The sequence below is a fragment of the Parasteatoda tepidariorum genome, chromosome 1 (genome assembly GCF_982258835.1).
Source record: "Parasteatoda tepidariorum strain Cologne lab strain chromosome 1, Ptep-v5.0, whole genome shotgun sequence".
Taxonomy (NCBI): domain Eukaryota; kingdom Metazoa; phylum Arthropoda; class Arachnida; order Araneae; family Theridiidae; genus Parasteatoda; species Parasteatoda tepidariorum.
In genome coordinates this window covers 51,462,086-51,481,539 of record NC_141755.1, presented here as the reverse complement: position 1 = coordinate 51,481,539, position 19,454 = coordinate 51,462,086, and the positions used below count along the sequence as shown (strand labels likewise).

General features: G+C 30.6%; 1 protein-coding gene across 2 annotated transcripts in view; it reads right to left on the bottom strand.

The window, feature by feature from the left end:
- LOC107452083 (uncharacterized) overlaps positions 1 to 17,877 on the bottom strand; it is a 49,929-nt gene extending 32,052 nt beyond the window's left edge. Inside the window, exons 1-2 of one of the 2 annotated variants that reach the window (XM_043049444.3) lie at positions 17,624 to 17,877; positions 2,360 to 2,519 (exon numbers count right to left, since the gene is read on the bottom strand). In XM_043049444.3, coding sequence (XP_042905378.2) covers positions 2,360 to 2,519; positions 17,624 to 17,643 — 180 coding nt within the window. In that variant the 5' untranslated portion in view covers positions 17,644 to 17,877. Of the gene's footprint in view, positions 1 to 2,359; positions 2,520 to 12,611; positions 12,810 to 17,623 lie in introns of those variants that run through there. The other variant, XM_043049394.3, reaches the window with a different exon arrangement.
- Positions 17,878 to 19,454: the final 1,577 nt, after the last annotated feature.

Here is a 19,454-nt window from a genome sequence, read left to right as displayed (position 1 = left end):
AGGGCGCTAAAGCTGTGAAGAGGAAGATCTCGATTCGATATAAATATTTGACCTTAGAATAATTTCACCCAAAAAATGAATTTAAAGAATGGTTACAGATTTTCATTACTGTATGTATTTTCATCACGTGTATTTGATTATTTAAATAAATTTGTATATGTGCCTTCCACACTGTAAAATATTCCAGATCAAATTACTGGAAACGTACCGGCACTTTGGGTACATCATCCGTAAAATCCATTTTTACTGTAAAATCTATTTTTACCACAAAAAGATGAGCTCTGATGGCTCAGTGGTTAAGGCACTTAACTGTCCTTGTGAAGAACTGGGGTTCAATCCCCAGTGTCGGCTTGTAGTTCACCCAACGTCAGATTGATGACTTTCAACTCGTCTGTGAAGTAAAGGCGGCCTGTGCGCGGAGCTGACCACATTTTCACAATCACGCCGTTTGTCACGAAAGTGTGGGGTCTTAACCTCCGCGACTCTCCCTAACCTATAGCGGAAATGCTTTACTTTTCCCCCGTAAAATATTATACAGTAAATTTAACAGTAATATTTACATTATTTAAGTGATTCAGGGATTTTACGGTTATTATTATTGCAAAAATTAAGGTATATCAGATTTTTTGTTCCTTTACATGTTCCGGTGACAATGGATTTTACCGTATTTTGATCCGGAATTTTTTACAGTGCTGAAATAATACTCCCCTTTCAAGGGGGGGGGATTCAAATTAAAGTAGTTTGCCCCAAGCCTCCGTATACCTTTGCCCGCCTATGATCTTTTTTAAACCCTGTTACTCTGAAAAAACATTGATTTTACTTAAATAATTTTTGATGACTAGGGGCAAGCTCATTCGATAATTTTTCTTCATTCATCTTTGTTTCTTTTCAAAGGACAGAATTTTTTCCAAAAACAAAAATCAAATCACACGCAACAATTCGTTATGCTATTTCATCAGGTCACAACTTTTCGAAATGCAGTAGATTGATAGATAACACTTGCCTTCCTGTTTCTGCAATTTTGAACCCAACTCAGTAAACAAGGAATTCTCTAAGCCGAGTATTATGATTATAAATTACACTGGGGAGCAAGTTTTTTTGTTGCATTTATACAAATATCAGATCTTGCCTAATTCGGGTTTCGGGATTCCAAACTTGAAATTAGTGTTGCTTCTAAAGACACAGATTTTTTTTAAATGACATTTTTCGTCTATTTTTCAATTTTTCATATTTAACAGAGGGTCGCGTAAATGCTGCAACAAACTTTAAGGGGAGTTAGGGAACATCATCATGATAAAAACTGTATAGGAACGCATGCCCGGAAATATAGTCGTACGCGGCAAGGGGCGCTTTCCTATTATGACCTGTTCAGAAACACTAGGAGAAGTAGTTCATAATAGGAAAAAGCTCCCAGCAGTGTGCGACGACATTTCTGGGCATGGGTTCCTATGCAGTTTTAATCCTGTTGGTATACTTAGCTCCCCTTGTCACAAAAATTTATGTGACACCCTTTTTTTTATATATATATAAAGCTTTTAAACTTCTACATTTCGACAAAAAAAAGAAGATTAAAAACGCCATGTGAAGAAAAAAATGTAGCTTAGAGAGAGAAACCTATTTCCTATTAGAATTCGGTGATATGTTAGTATCTAAGATTAGTTAAAAATTCTCACGTAAAATAAATAAAAAAAATCTTTTTTGTTTCCAGATTGTTCTCTGAAAATAAACCTGGCTGGGCGCAATCGATTTTCAATCTTGAGTCACATCTGTACAACGAAGAATTTAGAGGACGCTATAACGCCGGAGGAACTTTTCATGTCAAATTATATTTCACACCCATTAGTAGTTTAAAATTTTAAATTGAGAGAAAAATAAGCTCAGGTAATCTTAGCGTAAAGGATGAATGATGAAAACAATGAAATGAAGGAATGAAAAAATAAATGATGAAAATGTGGCAAATGATGAAAAAACGTTTTTAAAATATTAAAATGTAAACAAATTATTGCTAGATAACTTCCTCATCCCATAGCCAAAAATTATTCTGTCATAATTTGTTACATTTTGATATTTTGGAAGAAGAAAAAACTTCTAGGTTTACTTGTACTCGCTTTTTTCATATTTTCAAGTTTAAATTACTTATGGAGGTGAAAGGAAATTTGACAGGATGGTTCCCTACGTTACAGGATGGTTTCCACGGTTCCCTACCCAACGACTTCGCAAAATTTTTTATTGTAAGAGAATCGGTAAAAAAGCACTGCTCTGTATTTATAAAAAAGACAAAACTCTAAAATATTGTATTCAAACTTTCTTAAATTCGTATTTTTGGTGAAAAACTAATTACTAACAAACAAGATCATACCTGATGATCAAAAGCTAAGTTTCTACGTCCACTGGGTTGATCAGTATTCCCTGTTTGATCATCAGTATTTTTCTTGCAACAACATGCAGGAAAACAGGAACGAAAGGTAACTGCTAATATTCCTATCACACAAAGAACGACCAAAAGAACCGTCAGGAGTCTGAAAAATATTAATGAATTCATTTTAATAAAACTGGATCGTTTTTAACTACAGAAAAAATTGCAAACTATAACATCAGTTAGTAAACAGTTTATTCATTTGAGGACATCAGCCTCGTATCTACCACAACTAAACCCCACCGCACAACTATAACGGGACGATCCTCTTAACTGTTTCGTTTCCAATGCAAATATTTGCCTCATATTAAGGAGATCTCCTAAGACAGAAAAGAGGTTCAACCGGTTCTATGACGTAACAAGCTCGGTTTTGGGTACTTTTGAGGAAGGGAGAAACTTCGTATGCTTCAGAAACGGGTTTTGTTTAGATTCAAAGCAAAGATGAGATCTTAACTGTGCAAATATTTACGTTCTGACTTTAAGCTCGGTCAAGAATTAACTTAGCCTATCTTATATAGACTCAGCATCACTTTTTAAAAAATTCACTGAAATTTAAAAAACAATAATTCATCATAATTTAAATCTATTCCGATAAAATTAACTGATTCGTATAATTCATTCGAATCCTGATTCGAATAATCTGATTATTCGTATCTTGATTTGAATCAGTTGTAAGTTGGTGATTAGAATCATCAAATCAATTCTGATTTAAATCACCGACTCCAAACTCTAGTATGCACCCATTCAGTGTATTTACACTGTCAAACAAAGTGAACAGTACTTATATTTCTATTGAAGATGTTACACGAAAAGTATTTTAAGTGTCTTTTTAAAAAGACTCAATTTTCTAGATTTAAAAACATATTACAGTGCTGAAAGTATTAAATTTCATATTACAGTTTTCAATCACCACTTACAGCAGCATGAGATAATGATCGACTGAGTTCTGTAAATATTATTTTGATAAAATGAAATTAAATTTTCTGTAAGGGAACTATTATTTTTCTAGTTGAATAACTAGAAAAATAAGTTATGCTGAAAGTGAACTGCATGTTAGCTGCTTGCATTATAATATTAAGTTCCAGTTTTCTAAACTTTAATTATCATATTTTCTCAAAAAAGATTGCTTTCCTACAAAGTAATATAGACTATGTATTATACATATAGTTTCAGCAAATATAACAAAGCTTATTTACTTTATGTTCTTAACAGTATTTTACTTTTGAATATTTGAAATATACGTTACTGTAAAAGCAAGTTCAATCAAAACAAAACTAATTCTTTTTTCACTTTAAGTATTATAATAAAGATCACACTTAAAAGATTTTATGTTACAGGTTTGCATGTATTAATGGACTATTTCTACAACTCTGAAAATAAGTTTCTTTTGCTAATTGTAAAAATATTTTGTATAATCCACAAAGGCAAAAATTATCATTCGATTGACACTAAAACTCAGTGTTCTAAATTAACCCAACTTTTATCTTTAATTTACAATAACGATTGATTATTGTACTGACAGTGCTATACGTACCAAGATGTAAATATTAATATTGCTGTATGGTCATCTTTTGCTTTATATTCTACTTTATATTGTATTTTTTATTGTCTAAAATACATCGTATATTAGTTAATAGATATATATCTAAATTAAAAGTGAGAGCTTTAATTAATTTTCAATGCAGTAACAAATTTTAGTATCTTAATTACAATTTGTTAAAAATAGATTTTCTTGTTCAAGTATATCTGAAACGAATGAGCTCCTATTTCTTGATGAAACTATAGATTAAGTCTGTTTAAAAACAAGGTTTAATCAAACAGCATTTTCTTAACCGAGATCACTCAATGCGTTCCAGAACAAAAATACAGGCTTTGAAGTTTCTGTGATGTTGGATGAAGTAAGCTCTTCAGTTGGATTCAGGAAAGTCTTCGAATGGGTCATATAAACTTTTCATTTGGATACAGAGAGTTCTACAATCAAATGTTCGGTTCAAGTAAACTCTTCAGTTGGATCAATGGTTAGTGTATTAGTTGAATTCAAGAGTTTTTCTATCAGATTACATAAGATTTTCAATTGGATATGGAAAACTTTATAGACAAAAGGTCGGACTAAACATACTCCAGAGTTGAATAGTTAGCTCTTTATTTATATTCAGGAAGTTTTCCGATCAAATTGCATAAGCTTTTCAATTGGATTTTTGGAACTTTATAGTCAGATGGTCGGACTAAACATACTCCAGAGTTGAATAGTTAGCTCTTTATTTATATTCAGGAAGTTTTCCGATCAAATTACATAAGCTTTTCAATTGGATTTTTGGAACTTTATAGTCAGATGGTCGGACTAAACATACTCCAGAGTTGAATAGTTAGCTCTTTATTTATATTCAGGAAGTTTTCCGATCAAATTACATAAGCTTTTCAATTGGATTTTTGGAACTTTATAGTCAGATGGTCGGACTAAACATACTCCAGAGTTGAATAGTTAGCTCTTTATTTATATTCAGGAAGTTTTCCGATCAAATTACATAAGCTTTTCAATTGGATTTTTGGAACTTTATAGTCAGATGGTCGGACTAAACATACTCCAGAGTTGAATAGTTAGCTCTTTATTTATATTCAGGAAGTTTTTCGATCAGATTATAAAAGATTTTCAGTTGCATTGAGATAGTTCTATAACCAAATGGTCGGATTGTGTAAACTCTTCAGTTGTATCTGTAGTAATCTCTCCAATTGGATCAATAGTAATCTCTTGCGTTGGATATAGGAAGTTCCCTGAATTAAATCACAACACATAAGTTTGGATCCAACTTATTCAGTTGGATCCAAACCAGAAGATTTTAAAATCAAATGGCTGAATTAAATAAAATGTTCAATCAGATTATTTAATTTTTATGGTCGAGACACTACTAAAAAAGGGTGAAACAATGCTTTCTAATTACTCTTTTCGAAGGAAGTTTTGGATTGAATTATTTACTTACCTGTAAGTTAATAACATAATTCAAAATGAATGAAAAGTTCAGGTAAGTGTAAAAAGAAATAAAAATTTTACAGTTTCCACTTGACAGCGCTCAATGCTGATCGTATTCGATTTTTGGAATCGGAGCATTATCTTTATCTTGTTAAATGTCAGTGCATGGTCGTCAAATTTTTATGACTTTTTGTCAGCGAAACAAAGTATACAAGTAAACATTCAACTGTCATAAATAGCTTTCAATACTGCAAAATTTTTATTGGAATATTCTTTTTTTAGTTTGTATTTAGAATTAGCTTTGTCTTTAGCATTCTAACCTAAATAAGGGTTGTATCTTTGGGTAAAACGGCTAAAAATATCTGAAAGATCAAATTTCTCTTAAAATCATTCATTCGTTTAATAATATATTACATTTATTTTATTTTAGACATAGTTATTGAAGTTCAGCATCGATCTAACTGTTAGTTTAATGTAAGATAGAATCATCAATAGTTATTTTGTACATTTTCAGAAAATTCTTTTAAGATTGAACAATATTTCGATATTTTAAACCATATTAAGGGTGCAAAATTGTTGTTACCTTAATAGGGTGTCAAATTGAACCACATTTTTGTTCAAAATGAAATATAATATCGTTTGTATCAAGTTTATAAACTTGATTCCACGTGCAATCAAGTTTATAAACTTGATTCCACGATTTTATATTTCATTTTATATAGCAAGTAGCAGAGGGTGTTATGACTTGTGATACTTTTCAATTCTTGATTTCTACCTTCATTGTTTGATTTACAATCTAATGTCAACATTTAAATTTACAAACGTTTTCTTTGTTATATATTTTTTTTCCAAAACAAATAATTTGCAAGCAAAACATTATTAGTAAATAAAAATTGAAATTTCAAACTGTTCTTGGGTAAAATACATTGTACCTTCAGTCATACCTCATGCTCCAAACAGACATATATTTGAACCAAGTTTACGCTAACAAGCTAACATTTTATTCTTTTAGAAAAGAAATAATTGCACAATGTAGGTGCAATTGCAAATGTATACTGAAGATGTAAAAAAATTACGCATTGTTGATGTATTACGTTAAAAATTGTGACAGAACAATCTTACGTTCAAGTTTTTTATTTACTAAATACTTCTAAATAGAATATAATCAAAATTACTGTTAAATAAGATATAAATAAATAATGTACTGGTAAATACCGCTCTAACTTGTAGTTTTAAGATAATGACAGCCTAAGACTTTCGGAACTTTTTCGTTAATTAAAGATTCTATTATATGATTTTTCTGACCAATAAGAACACATCGACAGCAATGACAGAAGGCTTTAGTAAACAAATAATTGTAAAAGTAAATAAACTTTACCCTTCTCTTCTGAATTGCAAAAATCTACTTTCAAGGTGGACTTGAAAATAAAAAAGGGCTACATTATAGCCTGATCGCTTGATATGTGTGATCGCTAGATATGTGATATAGCATGATGCTTGATATGTGATGAGTAAATTTAAAAGAAAAGGATACTAAAAAGTTATGAATGTAAAAATAGTCCATAACAAATAATTCCTGTGAACTTATAAAGGAATAGTAGACAATAACAGGCAAAAATAAAATGGAAATTTAATAAGTTATTGTTTATCCTAATTTATGGCAATGAATTTAAATGAAAGAGAAAGAAGGAATGAAATAAGCACGGAGTTAGAAATTTTTTATTTTCCTATGGAATAATGTTTTTTAAGATAGGCATAATTATAAATAATATTTAATTTTAATCAGAGCGTCATTAAGAAAGTTTCTTACTGTTGCAAAATATTTTATCACTGCTAAGATATCTAGATAAGAAAAAAATTTCTCAACTGAGTAGAAGTTTGAAGATAATCGATGGAGTTTCATTTTTTTTCTTTGGTAACGATCCGGTTGAATCAGAAAACAAGACAAAAGAATAATATTTTTTTCAGATTCAAAAGCTTGATGCCAGCGGAGAAGTTATCTGCAAAACCTATGAAAATCGTTACCCTCCTTCTCAAGCTATGTGGATTGATTTTTAATACTGTCAGACAAACGAAATGTCATTGGAATATTCCTCGAATTTTTTTCTGTTCACTTTTCCTAAAGGTTTTTATTATAAAACTCATGCAGCCCTCAAAAGTATTTTTATATAATTCAGAAATGTTTTTAACCATCGAAAAATTCATTTGAATTTCTATAGGCTTCTAACTTTTTCAATGATGTAATTCTGGGGAATGATAAGTTAGGTAAAAGCAAATTAAGGTAGTTTTTTTCTTCTGAAATATTTAAATTTGATTGCTAACATAGTCAGTTTATGGTTTCTTGATTGACGGTAAGAAAACAATGATCTAAGTAATTTTAAAAGAAACATTGAAATCTCCGTTAAAAAACAGAACCGTCAAATCTCTCGCTGTGTACAACAGAATAGAACCGTCAAGTGTCTTGCTGTAAAGAACGGAACAGAACCGACAAGTTTTTTGCTGTGTATTACAGAACAGAACAGTCAAGTGCTGAAAACGGTATTCAAATTTTGATAGAAGAATGGAGTCACGTGAAGATTCTAAAGTTATGCAGTTATAGATATGTTTTCCTCATTATAGTGAAAGATGAACTTATATTGAGAGGAACTTAAATTCAGTCATTATTTTGTTGACTCAAAGCCCATTAGTTTATTAATTAGCTTTCTAATACTTTCTAATACAAAAATGGCAGCAAAAAAATTACCACTTATTAATGAATGACAGTATTTGTATAATCCCAGGAAATGAAAAGTTTTAATAGCTGTTGAAGATGAAGGAACATTTTTATACTTAAAGGAGTAAATAAAAGCCTTCGGAATCTAGTCCATTTTTAAAAAAAATTATGAAGATTCGATTATATATATATATATATATATATATATATATATATATATATATATATATATATATATATATATATATATATATATATATATATATATATATATATATACAATCGAATCCCGCTATAGCGAACACGGTTTAACGGTTTATAGTGAACTCCCGGATATAGTGAACGAAATGTTCAGTCCCGTACCTAGCTATACACATATATGTAATGTTATTTTTTGTGGATATAATAACCAAAAAGTGAGGAAGTTGGATATAATGAACTTTTTTCTGTCTTCGACTGATTTTTTTCCATTATTTTTTTAATAATTTTGATTTTTCTACTTCATAATAAATACATATACCGCTTTTTAAAACCATCTATAGAGGGGAATGTAGCGATAAGCATTTTTTCTTGTTTGCTTCTTTTATCTCACTTTCCCATCCCTGAATAAACCAAGCAGATGTTTCCAACTCAGGCAGATGATGCACCTGTAAGGTGTCAGTGGGATCAATATGCATTTTCTATCAGAGGGAAGGAGTAATTATTCATTATTGGTCAAAGGGTTGGACACTAATATGTGTTGATAAGGCCCTCATTTCAACTCCTTTTTGCTCTCAGTTCAGTTAAAAAAATCCTGCTAACAAGTGTCTCAAATTTAACAAAGGCGAGCAGTAAACTTAAAACGTTCTCCATTGATAATAAAATAGGCATAATCAGAAAAATTTAAAATGGATGCAATCAAGCTGATATTTGCAGGGAATATAAACTATCCAAATCTGCAGTTTGTAACATATGGAAAAATAGGCAATTAATAATTTCTGCTCATGAAAAAAAATTTAGATGGCAGAAAAAAGTTGAGAAAAGCAGATCACAATGATGTTGAAGAAGCATTACTGAAGTGGTTCACCAATAGAAGAAGCCACAATCTTCCAGTGTCTGGACAAATGTCGATGAATTTGCTGAGCGATTTTATGAGACTACTTTTATGTGCTCGAATGGCAGGTTAGACAGGTTTAAAAAGCGGAATAACAGAAATTCAGAAAAAATTATCTGAGAGTCTGGAAGTGTTTCCATATCTGATGTTGAGGATTGCTTATCAGTTAAAGATTACAAATTTTTTTTTGTACGCAAGACGAAGAGTAATGAAAAATAGCACATTTTTTTGCTACTGAATAATATTTTTCAGTCATTTATTTGAATAATGTGTAATAAAAGGGAGAAATTTGGGAACCATTAGTTAAATTGCCAGCGTAGCGGATATAGTGAACTCCCGGTTATAGTGAACCGAAATTTAGATCCCTTGAAGGTTCACTATAGCGGGGTTTGAATATATATATATATATATATATATATATATATATATATATATATATATATATATATATATATATATATATATATATATATATATATATATATATATATATATATATATTTTCCCCCCCTTTAAACATCAAAAGGTTTGCTTGTGGATCTTATTACTGATACCTATTATTCGTGTTTCTTAAAATCACACTAACCACCATACCAGAAATATATAATAACCGTTTCAACTGCTTACGACATCAAAATTTAAAACTAAACAATTGGCTCTGATTTGATGTTCTAAACATTTGAAACAATTTTGGAACGTATTGTTGTTCGTTTCCAAAATTGACAATTTCCAAAAAGTAATAATATCTAAAATAATTATAGAGAAGATGATTCGATGTTTATTCATATGATTTCGCCAATTTCTCTTTTGCACAAATTTATAATGAAGAATAGCTTTTATAAACTTTAGTTCTGCACTGTAAAAATTTCCAGATCAAATTATAATATGAAGTACCGGTACGCTGATTGCATGCATTACTCGTAAAATCCATTTTCACCGTAAAATATCATACCGTAGTTTTTTTAAGTAATATTTATTTAATTAGAATAATTCAACGATTTTACGGTAATTATTACTGTAAAAACTACGGTATATCAGATTTTTGTTCCGTAACATGTTCCGGGAAAAGTAGATTCTACTGTAAAATGTACTGGCACCCTAAGTGCCGGTACTTTTTACAGTTATTTGAACCGGAATTTTTTTGCAGTGCTTATTTCTTTCCTTTATAAAATTTCATATTAGAGAAAACTTTTAGGCAGATTTAAATGGGACCTTATGCTTAAATTATATTCCATGTTTAAAACTTACACATAATTAAATGATTTTTTAAAAATAAAAAAAAATCCTAATCTTTACTGGAATAGCTATAAAGTAAGTCTAAATTTACCAAGTAGTCACTCTTTTCCAGAGAAAAAAATTGTTAACTGATAGTCATAGTTAATATATGAATAAGCAAAAAGCATTCAACAAAATTAAAACTTGATTCTAAACATCTATCCATTTTCTATACATATATTTTCTATACATTATTACTATATTTTTCTATATATATATTTTAGATACGAAAATAAATCGACATTTTTAATCAGAAATGTCCACTTGAATGTAATTTAAAAAACGAAAGATTTTGTTCAATTATTGTTAGATTTGGTATCGTTATTCCAATAAAAAACAGGACACGTTTCAAAGAAAAAACTTTTCTCTTTCTAAACTTCTGTAAAATTTACATATCTTGGATGATTCCCATTATTATTTTTCTTAACTGATTATTTGAAACGGGCATGCGTACATAAAATTATTAATAATTTAAAGTTCTAGGTTACATTAAGGCAGAGGTCGCCAAAGTGGTCTATTTAGACCCCCAGGGGTCTATTTAACAAAAGCGGGGGTCGATCTGAGACAGGGGGGCGAATGGGGGTCGATCCGAATCGGAAGGGTCGATTGTGGGTCGGAAAAAAAAACAGTTCTCAATACGCAAATCACACATACCTAATTTAGTATGTGAAATTTGTGATTTTTTTTTATAATTGACTCAATATCAGTTTCTTTATAAAACATAAATTAATAAACGTATATTTATTGGGGTGAAACAAGTATTTACGTACCACCGCGCAGTGGCACGAACTCAGCGCAGTTTATAAGTCATATGCATATGTGCGCTTGTCCAAATGTCACGTGTGACGAGCATTGACGTTACAAATGCAAATATCATACGCAGTTTCAGCTATCTTTGCAAACTGTGTTGAATATTTGCTGTGTCATTATTAAAACTTTTACAGTTTTGGATAATTAGTTATTGTTTCGACAAAACCATTCGTTTGGTTTAGATATCAATTTTAATTATCAATGCACAAAAAAATGCAAGCATTAATAATATGGATTAGTACAGCCCGCGACAAAACTATAGCACACTTTGTATTTTTTTACGAAAATTACAAAATTGACCAATTTTGACGAAAATTAAAATTGACCAATTTTGAACCCAATATAGCGAACCTTGCAAAAAAAAACACCAGGCACACCCATCTCATTGATCAAGAAGCAGTAAATCTTTAGTTACTTTACTTATTATATCTACTTATGGATAATTACGTATTATTTAATAATAAGGTATTTAAATTTCAATATTAATATATTTTTCATAAAACTATTGTTACACAATGTACTATTACTTTAATAAATGTTTAAAATCATAAAATAAATGTACAAACACAGTATCTAATATAATTTTATTTTAATTAACAGAAAATTACTTTTGCGGGGGTCGATGGAGATTTCGAAAAATTATATAGGGGTCGATGATCAAAAAAGTTTGGCGCCCCCTGCATTAAGGTATGGGGTTGCCGAAATTGGAATTGGAAAGGAATAAAATTTGTTCCCTTCCGCTGTATTAGTTTTAAATTACGTAATCGAAGACAAAATTGATTAAGACTTTTAAGATATTTTTAGAGCTAAGGAATGTGCTACAATAATAATTATTTTCACATCTAGAAATGAATTAGAAATAAACTCACAAATGTGTAGAAAGAAAATTTTTTTCAGCAAAAAAGCAACTTACGAATTTTCTAAACCAAACTATTATAGGAATAAAAATCACAAGTTTTCCAGAAAAATAAAATATCCACAAATGTTGAATTGTCTTACATCCTTTTAAGCATATGTAAAGTCTGTTTGCGCAATTTAATAACTTATTTTAATATTTTATAATAATTTAAAAACTTATTTTTTGGTAGTATAGTAAAAATTTCAAAGGTAAATTTTAATAACTCGAAACGTAAGCTTTTATATGCTTCCTAATGCACAATTTTTTTATTATCTTTTTGGTCCACGAAAATTATACTTTATAAGCATCGCAAACAAGTTTTGTAACTATTAACAGTATACTACTCATACAATGCAATAGTCTTTAATGCTAAGAAATTAAAAAAATAACTAAAGCTACTAAATAAACATCCAATAGGATTAATGGTATCACACTCACATAAGGTATGTAACGATGTTCATGTCCACATTTTTCAAGAATTTTCATCATATTATGTAAATGAAGAATTATTTTTCTTTTTCATTATGTTAATGAAGAATTATCCCGCCAACCAATCAGGATATTGGATAAGCAATGATGATATTCCAACGTGAACAACTTCTGATGTCACCTCAAGTAATACACACTGCGAAATGCATTTTATTTTTTATTATTTTTTTTTATTTTTATCAATGCTTGAACTTTGTACGAGCGATAAAGAAAAAAGTTATTCTCTTTCCTTTTCTACCTGGTTAATTCTTCGCTGTTTATTTTTTTAAGAGCTCGCAATAGGATAAGATGTTTTTTTTATCAGTGATTCTTCGAACTATCTTGAGACAGTCGAAGTTGTGAATTCTCCACCCATTGCATAATCAACTGATATTTTAACAATTCATTACTTTTTTTTAATGTATACTTTCAACTTGAAATTTGAGTTTCTTAGGATTTAATACGTATTTGTTTTCATTAATTTCATGATAAATTATTTACTGAATTAAAACACCTGGCGATAATTGGTTAAATCTTTTTAAATAAAAATTTATTTTTTTAAATTCAACTATGCTCTGTTTAATATTTCTAAAATTATGTAAAAACTAAAATATTCTGTTATTTGACTAACCAGGGTTGCCACGCAAATCTGGAAAAAAAATTCCCTGTGTTTTCTCAGTGCATATTAAACACAATACATTAAGAGGAAAGAACAATTACTGTGCTCTTGTGTAAGCTATATTGGACTAACTATATTTATTAGTTTGAATTTCTGGAAAAATAGCTGAACATACTTAAATAATGCTATAGTAAATAAAATAGTTTAGTATAGCTGAAATATCATGGTTAAAAATCCCATAGATTACGCTTTTAGTGGTCACCATTTCTTAAAAGACAAAAATAAGAAACAAAATTCCCTGTATTTTCCCAGTTTGTAAAGAAAAAATCAAAATTCCCTGCATTTTCCAGGTTTACCCTGTTCTCCCCGTCGAGTGGCAACCCTGCAAACTATTTTTTTTTTCAAAATTGGTGAATATTTCAATTTTTAGGAGGAGTTTAGTCCCTTTAATAAGGGACTCATTACCACCGAGAGTCATTTCTCGGTGAGCTATGACTAAATCCCTACTTCCTTTACCCTTAGTCCCTTTAATTTAGGGTTTAGTCCCTTAAATAATTCCATAATAACAGTGCGGTGTCGGTAACCTTAAGTCAGAGGTCACCAAAGTGGTCTATATAGACCTCCAGGGGTCTATTTAACAAAAGCGGGGGTCGATCCGAGCTTGCTAAATTATTATCGGATCTTGAAGCAAAGACACTTTTTAAAAATTTAACAATAAGCAAATTTTGGACAAATATAAATATAATGCAAAAATATGTCAAACTTTACGAAATAGCTCGGCCATTTATGCAAGCATTTCCAAGTTCCTATATGGTTGAAGCCGGTTTCAGTCAAGTGAATTCAATCTTAACTAAGAACAGAAATAAATTAAATGTGGAGTTTCGAGGGGATTTAAAATTAAAATTGACCAATTTTGAACCCAATATAGCAAACCTTGAAAATAAAACACCAGGCACACCCATCTCATTGATTAAGAAGCAATAAATCTGTAGTTACTTTACTTATTATTTCTACATATTTATAATTGCTTATTATTTAATAAATATTAAAGTAATTAAATTTCAACATTAATATATTTTTCATGAAACTATTGTTACACAATGTACTATTACTTTAATAAATGTTTAAAATCATAAAAAAAAATTACAAACACAGTATCTAATAGAGTTTCATTTTAATTAACAGAAAATTACTTTTATGGGGGTCGATGGAGATTTCGAAAAATTATATAGGGGTCTATGATCAAAAAAGTTTCGCGACTCATGCCTTATGTGTTACCAGCCAATTATGTTAATTTTTTTCCTACATACTAACATTTTCCATTTCCATGTATCATGGGTATACTATCTTAAATGACCAAGACAAAATTTGACAAAAATTAGATAATGAGCTAAATTTGTTTAAATCCCTGTGACATTTATTCAAGGGAGAAAAAAAGAGTTCAAGTCAATATATATAGCCACTAGTTTACATGAGCCAAAAATCATCAAAATCTTTGCAGCTAAAAGTCCCTTAGTTTAGTTGTATTATTTGCAGTATTACACATTTGGTATAACCACCTCTCTTGGAGGTATAACCACGATACCAAGATAAGAACAAGGTTTTTGTTTTTATATTTATGCTTTAAAAATGAATCCCAATTCCTTTCATGCCAAGCGAAGCTGCATCGTATTTGTTAGCATCAAATTTAGTTAACAAATATCAGAACAAACTTGCTTTAAAATATTGTAGATACAGAGTTTCAATTACATTTCAGTGCATGTCAAAAAATCTATCGCTGAGTTGGCATAAAACAAGTGGTATAGTTTAAAAAAAATTCACGTCTGCAATATTATAATCTCTCTTTTTTGTGAAAATATGTTTCGTATCCACACGATAATTATAGAATTTTTTAGAAATCTTCTAAAAAAACAAACAATGCCGTTTAGAGGTAGCAGGGGAAAAAAAACGATCTCTAAACTCTATGCAATTGCTAATGAGGTGAATAAAGCAAAGGAAGAGCCATTTATTTGTCTAATGGGCCTAGTGGAATGTATTGGTTTTTCAATAAGAATCACAACAAACTGACTAGTTATTTTAATCCCTTTTTTTGCAATGATTGTCTTTTCCTATTTAAATCTTAGTTTACGATGCCTTAAGAGCATATTTTATTCTACTTTATTTTTTTCTCAAGGATTTCAAACATAGTAAGTAAAACGATATACTGTTGAAATATTTAAAAGGATAATTAAACTTGAAGAAAAAAAAATGCCAATTTGGCGAAATTTTTCCATGTAAATAAAAATAATTAAAATCGATGACTAATTATTTATTAGGGGTTACCTACAAAGGATGCCACCCTGGAGGGGGCTCAGGAAATCGTGATAAGAGGGAATTTACAAGAAGTGCAACATCGAACATTTTGGTTAGAATAAAAATTAAAAAACAGTCATAAAATAAGAAGATTAAATATTTATATTTTATTTATTTTTATATTTTTTTATTTAAGTAAGAACGCATATAACAATTATCATTGTTAAACTCACAAATGACACCAAAACACGAGCTTAAAGTTTTTTTTAAAAAAATTGCAGCATGCTCTATAATCTGTAACATCGCACTGTTTCTGAACTGCAAGCATATGTTTATGTGACATAGCGTGAATTGTGACAAGGGGGGGGGGGGACACGGTTGTTGTTAATTTACGTCGCACTAGAGCTGCACAATGGGCTATTGGCGACGGTCTGGGAAACATCCCGGAGGATGATTCGAAGATATGCCATCACAATTTTAATCCTCTGCGGAGGGGATGGCACCCCCGCTTCGGTAGCCCGACGACCTGTTCGCGAAGTCGAGCACTTTACGGTAGCACAGTTTAACGAGGACCAATACCGCACACCTTCGGTCCCTACGCAGACTGATCCAAGTGGTCACCCACCCGCACACTGACCGTAGCCAGTGATGCTTACTTTCGGTGATCTGCTGGGAACCGTGTCTTAACGATCAGTCCACTGCGGGGCGGGGTGACACGGTAAAGGTGAAGTGTAACATTTGGAGACACAAAGAAAGGTGGGAGATAAAAATATAAAAAAAAAAAAAAAAAATGCGAGATCATTTACGGATTCCTTAGAGCAGCGGTTTCTAAATGGTGTTCCGAGGACTCCTAGGGTTCCATCGCACAGTTAAAAGGGTTTCGAGCAAGGCCGTAGCCAGGATTTTTTTTCGGGGGGGGGGGGATATGGTAAGAAGTAAGGACGGTTTCAGACATGCAAAGTAGGGGGAAAACATTGTAACAAATATTGTTTATTCTGTTGTTTGCAAAAGTTAAACTAGTAATTAAAAAATATTACATAATAATTATTTTTCAATTAATATTACATAATAATTATAATCAATTTGTAAACAAAGTTCACAAAGACATTGGACGGGGATTTGAAGAAAATTTTTCGATTACTTTTTTAGGACAAACCGGAATATTCCGAAATATGCTTAATAAAGTTAGTTAATAAAAGGTTTTTGACAGTTTTTGTTTTTCTTTTTACTGAGAGGCTCAAAGAAAGACTAAAAAGTTTGAATCCCAGAATTTCGGGGGGGGGGGGGGTTTGTCCCGACGGTCCCCCCCCCTGGCTACGGGCCTGGTTCCGAGAGTTAGTACTTCTAATAACCAGTTACGAGTTTTGAAATCTCTGATAATATTTAAAATCAACCTATAATTCATAAGTTATTAAATCTTACGATTGCCTTCATGAAATTATTTCAAGTAAAATGCCTATGAAACATAAATGGCAATTTTTAAGAAAAATATAATATTTCTTAAAACAATATCTTGAACAAATTATGAGAAAAACAAACATTTATAAAATATTCTATTAGTATTTCCTATCGCGCTTTTCAAATCAAAACAACTAAATTCTTCAATAAAGGAAATATTTTTTCCTATTTCGTTATTTCCATTTCGAAATAAACCACAATTTGGCTTAATTTAATCATTTTCAACTTGCGTATATACACCAGAAACAAATTTATATATTAACTGGAACAAAGACTACAAATTTAACTGTAGGAAATAAAACCTAAATTTAAATAATTAATGATCAAACGAGAAAAAAAATCTTCATTCTTTTAATTAAATATTCTAAATGTTGTCTCTTTCATAGGTTATAATGTTTAAATTAACTTAAACTTTATTTATAAAGTTGGAGTTCCACCTAGAGAAGGTTGATCATTTAGGGTTCCGCAACAAAAAGAAAAAAAATCGGGAACTGCTGCCTTAGAGCTTATTTTTTTTTGGAGAAGGTCCTTTAAAGTTTCAAAGTTACGAACCTTGACGCAAACGCACTAAACTTAAACAGTTTATACAATTTTAAAAAAAAGGATTACTTACCCTGGATAGATAATAAACATTGCGCATGAAATTTTATTTTCGTCACGCAATTAGGGAGTTTGAAGTTGCACATATTGATTAATTAAATAATGTTAAACGGTTTTAACGAAAAAATTAGTTTTTGCTTAAAATTATATCAATGAAAAATTTTGCAACCTGACATATGATTTTCGTAAATATATTTTGTAATGCGTTGCTTGTATCACATAACAACGGAAACCGACATTCGAATCGAAAGAACATTGACTATTTGGAAAGAAGGCTCAAAACAGTTGTCCTTGGCTCAAACATTTTTTTTTTCTTTTCAAATATTACGTCCAGATGGACATGTGTTTACTTTCTATGGAAACGTTTTAACAATCGTGAGCATGATGGTTTGTTCTAAGAACTCAAAATTTATGTCGAAAAAAGTAAATCGTCGTATAATAGTAGCGTAAAGTTTTTTTTTTTTTATATATAAAGTCATTCCTTTATTTTACAATACTCATGATATTTATGAAATATATCAAACTATACAAGAGGAAATAGCGATTCCTCTAGCTTCAATTGTTCAAAAAAATATATGTATTTTTTTGTAATCCGTCTTTTTAATTCGATGAAATGTGGTGTCATTAATTTCCAAACAGTTGAGAATAGTGTTTTGACTGATTGAACGGATCATGAAATAATAACAGAACAAAATAACAGCACGGACACAACAACTTAAACTTCCTAGCTAATTTTTTTTTAAAAAAATTAGAGCAAAATATGTTTTGTCGATTGAAATTATAGATTAGAGAACATGCCTCCCCTTTTAAATGTTAGAAAACACTTTAATATGCTTTTAAAGCCTTAGCCTAATTTATCTTTTTGGAACATTAACTATGCCATCAGTGTTATGTTTTACTTTTAAAATTAATATCGCAGAATTTGCGTTCTGTTTTTTTTTTTTTTTTTTTTTTTTTTTTAAATATTAAAGGTGAATGGAAATTATCTGGCTAACTTTGATGCACTGCAACTAGAATAGCTAATTTATGTTGGTTACATATGTAACAGCAACGCGTTGCGTACATATGTAACCAACATATGTACGCAACATATGTTGTTTCACTTATCTGATGTTGCTTTAATTAATTCAATGAAGTGCAGCGTGGTGATTTTCCACCTCTGACACATTAAACTAAAAATATCTTAATAGAATATGATATTTCCTGTATTTAAAGATTTTAACTTACACATGTCTTCGTTATTGGTGGTTGGTGGCAATGAGATAGCAGATAGATTGGCCAAAGAGGGCAGTGAGGGAAGATATGCCCACCGGGTCATCACTTACTTATCAGGAACTTTACTCCAATGAAACATATAGACAAAAATCAATCTGGCAAACTCCACCTACGCACCAATGGTACACCGCAACATATCCTGGCACCCTTCTGGGAATCAATTGCGATCAAAGTTCCCAGACTGCCTTGACCAGATTCTCAACTGGTCACCTAAAATGTCTAACATTCGAAAGTGGCACAAAAATGTACCCGACTTGTATAAAATGCTGTGTCCATCCAGCCTCAACAAAACATATAGTTGATTGTGTCGGCCTATCCAGGGCGGACTTAACTTTCGATCCCCTTCTTGTCATCGACTTTCTGGCTAATAAGAAACAAAATTTCCCTAAGGAAAAGGCCGAAGAACTTGAAAAAAATCTCCAGAATATTAGTAAATCTTTCAGGAACAGAACACGCCAAACATTTGAAGAAAAATTCCTCAATAATTTTTAATTTCTATTATCAACAAACTTGCAACTGATGACTTCCGATTTCGGATACTGTTACAGATGTGTGTATTAAGGTAAAAT